General features: G+C 55.1%; 2 protein-coding genes across 2 annotated transcripts; one reads left to right on the top strand and one right to left on the bottom strand.

Annotated features, from left to right (window-relative positions):
* Window positions 1–698: 698 nt before the first annotated feature.
* CSUI_010789 (transmembrane) lies at window positions 699–2,702 on the top strand (the record flags this gene model as incomplete). Its single annotated transcript, XM_068070890.1, has 4 exons — window positions 699–731; window positions 942–1,161; window positions 1,580–2,100; window positions 2,578–2,702. Coding segments are annotated over 4 exons (885 nt in total), but the record flags the coding sequence as incomplete, so codon positions are not given.
* A 332-nt stretch (window positions 2,703–3,034) lies between these two features.
* Window positions 3,035–8,248, bottom strand: CSUI_010790 (uncharacterized protein). Its single transcript, XM_068070891.1, has 5 exons — window positions 6,700–8,248; window positions 5,637–5,859; window positions 4,974–5,054; window positions 4,379–4,459; window positions 3,035–3,785 (listed from the first exon to the last, which is right to left on the bottom strand). The coding sequence occupies exon 1, from the start codon at window positions 7,552–7,554 to the stop codon at window positions 6,850–6,852; it is 705 nt and encodes a 234-aa protein (XP_067917134.1). The 5' UTR covers window positions 7,555–8,248; the 3' UTR covers window positions 3,035–3,785; window positions 4,379–4,459; window positions 4,974–5,054; window positions 5,637–5,859; window positions 6,700–6,849.
* Between the last annotated feature and the right edge of the window lie 99 nt (window positions 8,249–8,347).

Consider the following 8,347-nt stretch of genomic DNA (forward strand, 5'->3'; position numbering starts at 1 on the left):
TGCAGGCTTTGGCGGGCATACCACGAGCAAAACAACGAAATGAAAAAAGAGTCGGTATGCGCCGTTTCAGATCGTGCCGGATAGCGGTTGCGACGAGTTCTATCTCGAGTCCGCGTTCCCCCTATTGTATGGACGAACCCGACCAAAAGCCGCATGCAGACGCACCGAATCTGCCTGGCAAAGGGTCGCGGACAGCGCAGCACAGGGCGACCAGGCGGTAGCGCTGATAGTCGGGGACTTTCAACTATCGAGGTGGAGAATCGGCCGCGTTCCAACAAGCTAGCCCCACCTCCAAACTCACCAGCTTCCAACGCATCAACATCCAACAGCAAGAGTGGTTCGGTGAGGCAGGGTCCTAACCTGCACACTCTGGCAGATGCGTGATAGTGGCGGCGTGTGGCGAAGCACGCGCATCGACATGACTCGCGCAGCGCGCGCCTGCATCCCAAGACGAAAGATTTTCACCGCAGTGTCTGAGACGCGCCTAACTAGAAGTTTGTTCTAAAATGAAGAGCGCCGAATTAGTATTGTTTTTCCACCTTGACGCGATTGAGTCCAAACGATGTGCTCGTTCCGACGTGTATGGAGCCGCGAATTTTCTGTAGCTTGTCTCGCGTAGGCGTCTGCGTTTTCGGGAATTCGTAGTGACCTTTTGTGCGGGAGCCCGCCGAGGTTTGCTGCTTGTTTCCAGCTCAGGTTGGCATCGAAGCGACTCAGGATTTCACGATCCGGTAAGCCTCGGTGCGAAGGTACGCTTCGTCGTCGGCAGGTTGACGTCGACGGGCAGTAAGGCGAGAAACTCTTTGCCTGTCCCGCGGCCAAGAGCTTTCCTTTTCCTGCAGTACCGATGCTGTATCCTCATGGTTTCCTTTCTTTTTGTTGTTCGTTTTCCACGGATATGCTGAGATTCCCCCGTCGCAATGCGGTTCCGTCTCTCCAAGCTTTTTGAGTACGCCATCGGCGGGGCAGGTCTTGCTGGTGTAGTCGCTGTGGATTCTGGATTGATTGTTGAGGCCGGCGATTCCGGAAGTTTTGACGGGAGACAACAGGGCGTGCAGAGCGGCGTCTCGGTTCTACCCCCACTCCAGGTGACGCTTTCGCAGACGGGGAAGTATCCCGTCTGGTCGCCTGACGATCTTAGCTTTTCTCCGGCGCACACGGGTAAGGTGGCTCTTGCTGAGTAGCACGGGAGTCACGCTTGCACTAGGAAAGCATCTCTTCGGGTATTTCCGGGAGACAGCCAGGTATATTCTACGCATGGGCGTAGAATATACCTGGCTGTCACGCACGGGCCAGTACAGAAAGCACTGCTGCAGAACTCGTTTTGGAGCAGTGCTACGTTATCGAGGGCATATCCGGACCGCGCCGGTCGGGCACAAAAGCAGCAGCTGTCCGTTTTGTTTCGCGAGACAACGGGGACGACATTGTGTAGTCAGGGCCCGCGCCCGTCATACCGCTCTTTGTGCTTTCGCTCCTGCACACGTGGTGCTGCCTGGTCCGGTGATCATGTAGGGACGCGTGGTTTTTTTGGTGTCTGGCCAGTGGGTCTCGCAATATTGCTGGTTGTTTCCCTTTGCAGTTCCTTTGGCCTTTGTGCCAAGCACCCAGACACACATGGAGCAACCGCAGGTACTCCCTGATACTGTGGTATTTCACTCCACTTCAATGAGATCTCCTGAAGCCACGTCCTCATCTGCCAGCGCCGCTACCCCGGCACGCCGCGCCTCTCTGGAGACCAAAGAATCGGGAGAACTCTCTCCAGATTTTCAGTCCGAAAACGGTGATGGTGACGGTTGTAAGTCAGCTGAAGACTTGGAAATCATTGAAGGAAGCCTCCTCTTTTCACCAGGAAATCGCGACCGTTTCCTTGGTTCTGCTCGTCCATCTACCCGGTTCTACGAAATTCTTTTCTCCTGTGGAAGGAGATCGTTCGGCAACGAAGAGAAGACGACTCGCTGTGTTCAGGATCATCTCTGGGTCGAGGCGCACCGTCGTCTGAGTGACTCTTGCATGCGTTGCTTCTCTCGCAGCGTGGGGTGTGGCGCCTCCAACTGTAAGGGGCCCTGCTTCTTCAGTTCCTGCGCTGCCTCCTGCCTAGAGGTAAGCATTCCACGGTGTAGCGAGTATTCCCGACAGACAGGCTTTCGCAAGGGTGCGAGTCTGGCAACCATCGCAGAGTCAGCCAGGAAAGTCCCCGCGGACCATTATGTCTGTCGCGTACTCGGTCCAGGCGATGGGCATGAGATCCTGGAAGGGGGCCACTCAATCACAGCAACTCACACCGAATAAAACATCGGAGAATTCAATTGGATCTGGGGGACAACGTTGAATTCGTGAGAGAGATAATCAGTGACTTGCCGGTACGATGTCCGGACCCACTGTCATATCCACGCCGGTTTTGCCAGCCTGCAGGACGCAGCAGGTTTATTGTCGATGCGCAACTGTCCGCGAGTCAACTACCTTCACAAAGGAATGTCACTGAGTATAGCCATACAGCAATGTAGCTGTCCCCGAGTATGTGCATCACGATTTCGCTTGCCCCTCGATCTCTCGGGTGTTTCGGTTGTGACCTTGCAGTGTTCAGAAGAATCGTGCTCGGCAGACCTCCTCAGGTGCTCGGGCCTGTCTAAGCTGCCGGAGCCATGCGTCCCCGATATCACGGCCGGCGTGCTCGCAACGACACGGTGAAGGCCTTTCTTGCATTCGGGTCGCTGTAAAAGGAAGATGGGATCAGCCAGCATCAGGAACAACTGTGGTGCAGGCGCGGCACTTTCCGCTGCTGTAGCCTGTCGTGCGCTCAAACGAACCGGGACGAGGGTGACTGTGACAGGTGGCCGGCTCGTGGATGTATGCCTGATCCATCGCAGTGTCACCATTGTTTACCACTCACGGCGGGAAAAAACTGTTTAATCAAGTGGAGAAGCGTTCACGGATAGTATGTGAGTTCGTTTCCGATACCGCGTTCTTGGCGAGCAACAGACAGGTGTTCTTGGCACGGCGAAGCCAAAGGGTGGGTAGGATTTAGTTGCGTATTGAAATACCACTTCGCGTCGAAAACTCCTACAATCTCAGGCATACCACTTCGCGTCGAAAACTCCTACAATCTCAGGCAAGAAGACCCACTAGATTTCTCATATATCCGGACCCCTACTATCGTGCAAAAAGCCACCGGTAGAGCACGGGCTAGACCCTCTTCACCACACACATTTTAATTAAGGGGCAGGTGCACACAGGTCATTCAGAAGATGTCAGCTTCTTGTGCACCCTCAACCGCGCCCGTCTGTCGAGCGCACACTCGCGGTGTTCTGGATTTGTGGCTGGCAGGCGAGCTCCCGCACCCGCGCTTCGTAACACCAAAAGAAACAGCACGGTACTGCAGTCCAAACAATCCGATAACCGTCTTCTGGCGTTGACTTGAGCTGCTTGCGGTCCTTAAGCGAAACGCCTTCGCCACGGTACACGCGGGTTCGGACCCTAGCCCAGCCTTTGATCAGATGAAGCACTGCAGAGAAACCTGAGTCTTCCCCTTGTCCTTTGGCTGTGGTGAAGCAGCTGTCTCGCTTTCTGGCGTATTCGCTTACAGGAGAAGACATGAAGTGACACACCACTCTTTGAATTCCAAGGCATAACGGAGCACGAAATATACACGCCCGAACGAAAGTACATCAGGTGGATCGCCGAAGTAGCTTAACTCACGGGCGGTCGTCGAGAACACGGTATGCCCCCCCGTGCCACTCCGCAAGAACTCTGATGTGAAACGTCGCCATTCTGATTCCGAGGTGTTTCTGAAGAACACACACCGACATGGAGACGGCAGCGGATCAATGTCCGGTGACTGCTTGGTGGTCCGGCCCTGTGTCAACCCGGCAGTTACCGTGTGCAAAACCTGTTCGAATTTTACTCGGAGCCCACCGAGGATAGTCGAAAGGGTGGCCTGCCAGTGGACAACTCTTAAAATGCAGGCCAGCTTTCTTCGAATTAACAAATGCTCGGGAGAGCGACCGCGTAAAGCGACCTGGCCTCATCGGTCCTGCCTCAGGGGCAACAAACTGAGGCGTTTCGGATGTAAGGCCGCATTCCACGAAGTCAGATTTCCGGGACAGCAGGGGCTCTAAAAGCCTGGAACGCGCTCGACGAGATCCAGGTGCCAAACATGAGCGGATGTTCAGCGCCGTGAGCACCAGGCAAATTACCGTCCGAATTGTATTGTTTACCGCACGACACCCCGGTGTCGTGCGGTAAACAATACAATTCACCCCTGTCGCCGTATGAGAAAAAGTTTTCTCCCGAAGGCATACTGAGGGGATTTCACGGCGGCATCCGGAATATAGAAGTGAAGGCGATGAACCCCTTACAGGATAGCTGTGACGGTACTCACCAGGATCTGCGCCTGCTCTGTCGTCAGCGGCACCCCCTTCTTACATACGGAGAAATTACCCAAGAGAATGATCTTCCCCTCCTGAGGGTAAGCGCAAGAGAAACTGTCATGCAGCGTGAAAGGGGGGCGAAGATGACTTTGAAGAAAGTCTCTCAGTTGTAACGCTCCTTGGAAACATCTGCTCTGCTATTTTCGCGCACTGAGATGGCAAGGATTAGGAGACTGATGCAAATGTGCGCCAGCACCGAGGGCACTCAGTGTGATGTGCGTGCTCGGCATTTGGGCTGCCCCAGACCACCCGCATATCGCCAGTACGCGTAGAATCTCTACCAGAACATGTGAACACTCTGCCCAGAATTTGGGTGGGGAGTGTCGTCCGACAGGTATCTACCTACCAGGATGGCGCACAGAGAAACTGGGCCGCAGCTCGCGAGTTCTGCCCCTGCGCTAGCGCCCAGTGCATCGCCGTCTCGGACCACTCCCGGACGCAAAAAATAAAAGATCGGGGAGTTCAAACCAGCCGCCCTTATTTTTGTTTCGCACCGGAGAGGCTTACTCATCTATATACACTGCACTCCGAGCTTCCTGGACGCACCTTGAGCAACGTCGGCAGTCCAAGAGAACGCAGGTGCGCCTCCATTGAGTGTGGGAACTGTGAAAGAGCATCCGGACCTTCCTGGGCAAGGCGAAACAGGACACAACTACTGGACAATCAAGGTAGGCGTGGCGGACTGCGCCAAGTCAAAAACACCGTTACTGTTGAGCAGCAACTGCACCCCCCCACAGGAGGCCCTGGTGTCCTGAGTCAATCTGTGAAAGGCTCTGTCGGCTGCTTTGGTTTCGACATGGGATCACCGAACGCATTAGTCCGGTCTGAGGCGCCGAACGAAACACCAGATGTCTTCCCCGAGAGTAGATCTTTTTCTTCATTTCTGCTCCATGCACTGTGTCTACCTCGTTACTGTCACATGCACAGTTTGTCTTCAGTCTCGGGCCGGAAGATAGAAAACATTCATTTGGAGCACTCTGAAGGGCAAACAAAGGACACTGTTCCAAACAGGCGACGGTGGTTTCACGGGAGACGGCGCTCTTCAGCTGCCGTGAGCTGCCACGGTCCCCCGCCACTGCTCAAACGTCTGCTAACCCCCCGGGCCAAGGTGCCACCAGAGGTTCTTGCCAGAGGTGGCGTGGTTACCATATCATCGGAGTTACACCGAGTATCTTATTCCCGTCAGCTGCAAGACTTTGGCCTCCTTACCTTGAGTTCCACATCCTGAGTAGCAACAAAACCTGCCCTAGCAAACTCGCTCTCCTGCACACTCTGAAGGACCAGCTTCAGCTTGTCAACAGGCATTTTGCACGCAAGAAGGGCTCTGTGGCCGGTCAGCTGCCGGGAGATCTTATGAATGTTCTGCATGACCTCCGAACTGGCATCGGCTCCCAGTGCCCGCTGCATCACCTTGTTTTTCCCATAGAAGACTCTGCATTCAGACGCAGAAGACGCTACCGCACAGAAGTGCCTAAAGCTGACGGGATCGGTGTGTAGGCGTGCGGGACAAGGGAACACCAAGAGCAGGAAGCGGAGCTCGCTAACAGACCGGCGGCTCACGACTAGAGCCACCCCGCCACAGCTGGCGGAATTTTTACTGCTTGCAGTGAAGAAGCCACGGTTTCTCTACTATGTACAGTAGCCGCTAACTCAACAAATCCAGTGCGTGCCCCATATAGCGGAGTCGTCAGCAGTGACTGCTCGGACGCGCAGTTGTCGCACGACACCGCCTCCAGACTCAAGCCGTAAAGCTCGGCAGGCTAAGCGGCACAGGGCTGCGGATGCGCGTAACCCGTGAGATCCGCAGCCGGCGCATAGCCTTCTGTCGACACGTAAGACCAAATCACTGTTTTTTACACGACCGGATGGTGAGATCAGATCACGGCACGCTCAAGTTTGCCTCTATAAGCAGCAACAGTCGTAGTGTTGTACGTGTTTTTCGTAAGTTACGGCTCATACGGTGCTCAACGCCATCGCGACCGGTGTCAAGCTGAAAGCTGGCTTAGCGCAGAAACCCGTTCACCAGCCGAGACGGAAATACTGTCTCTCCGGACCAACGTCTTAAACAGAGCCACTCCGGAGCCTCTCGAACAGCTTGTGGAGGGAGATAGTATCTATTCACTGGTGTCGTTAACGGAGAACCACCCCGGAAAAACAAGACTTCGCCAGCGCCCAGAACCGGCTTTCCACGATGGCACAGCGCCAGGTCTTCCTGTCGCTTTCTGTTAACACTGGTCTCGAGCAGACTCCAACTAGCCAGGAAGTTCCTTACTTCCCCGGTTTGATTAGATCCCTCACGACCTTCAGAAGAGAGTTCCTTTGATTGACAAGCTCCACCAGGTACACATGCTGGCCTTCCTCTTCACAGGCGCTTCTGACGTCCTCTATCCACTGGCCTTTGGCGTCTCTACCTGCCTCTCCTCTAAACTTTCGTTTCTTCACCTTGGTCAAGGAGACCACTTTGCTTCGCTTGGAAGTTGGCATCGCTACCTCTCCAAGGACACGAAGAGGGTGCCGGCGGGCGCCACAAGTCGGACTGGAGCGGCAGCAGCAGGGCCGGACTATGAGGCCTTCGAATGGCGCGAAGAATGGACGGGGCTTCAGGCAGAGGCAATGCGGTGACACGCAGAACCAGAAACCGATAGCTTCCGTTTCCGAGGTTCACGACGCTGACGTCCCTCTTGGGCGGAACTGAGGTCTCCGGCACAGAACGAGAACATCCAGGGGAAGCGCTAACGGATCCTCCTGCTAAAAGCAAGCCCTGCACCCCCTTCGAAGGCCTACCCGTCTCAGCCCGGTGACTAGTCAGTGCAGACGGACATGGCCGAGGAGGGCGAAAATAGCACGAAGAAAAATGATGCCAAAGTCCACGCTGGTCTTGGGACCTCGCGAAGAAGGAAAGAAAGAACGGTGTGTGCTTTTTTTTCGTCTCCCCCTTCACGCGCATTAACTTCCGGAATTCGCATAGCCGGCGAGCGCAGCGGAGACTGATGGAAACGAAACGCAGCAATAACCCGCTGCAGACCCTGAAAGCTGCTGCCCGTACTATATCTGAAGACTTCCAGCCTAGCCAATCCAATGCCAGATGATGGTGCACCGCAGGAGTCCACGTTCCACAGTGAGACATGTCCCCTGTGCTCAGTCGAAAGTGGGCAATGCTATTCAGAAGAGCTGAACTCCGCGCTTGACACGAATGAAAGGCACTCCCGAATAGACAGTCCAGCTGGAGTTACTGGAGAGCGACCACTCGTCAACGAGTGGGACAGTGACGTGAAACCTGTAGACAGCAGGACCACGCGGTCACCAGCAAACATCTGTAAGAGAGTTCGCAGCTGACCCTGGTAAGAATCGGAGTCGCAGTTCCTCGGGCTAGAAACAGCTGTGTCGAGGCAATGTCTCCCTCACCGCATGCAGCTGCATCGCGGCCGTCGGCACGGGTCTTTTCCCCGTAGCCTTGGCGAAGCGTAACGAAGCACACTTTTGTCTGGCTTTTAGGTTTATGAGAAAGAAAACGGGGTGTGCCGTCGCCGGTGTGGGACCCGAAAGTACGCTTTTCTCGGCCTTGTGTGGGCTTGTTCAGGGCTGAAGCCTATTCAGGCGCCCGGGAGTTCTCTGCGGAGAAAAAGACGGTTTCCAGGTTCCAATAAGTCAGCCTATACGCCGGTGACCCGCGAAACGGAGCAGCCAGGTGGTGTGCGCCCAATCTCGAAGCTTCAACGCGGACAAGCTTTGCACAACAGTTCAGCCACGTAGCCTCACGGGTATAGTCTAGCACACGATAGGAACACAAAAAGATAGAAAAGTGGGTAGGTACGGGCTCCGCCACGCCCGGCACGATCGGAAACAACCGCGAAGCTCTCTTCCCGAGCAATCTCCTGCCGCTTGCTAGCGTGCTACTAAGGAGAATTTCCTAAGCTACT

The sequence above is a fragment of the Cystoisospora suis genome (assembly GCF_002600585.1).
Source record: "Cystoisospora suis strain Wien I chromosome Unknown contig_8311, whole genome shotgun sequence".
In the NCBI taxonomy this organism is placed as follows: Eukaryota; Apicomplexa; class Conoidasida; order Eucoccidiorida; family Sarcocystidae; genus Cystoisospora; species Cystoisospora suis.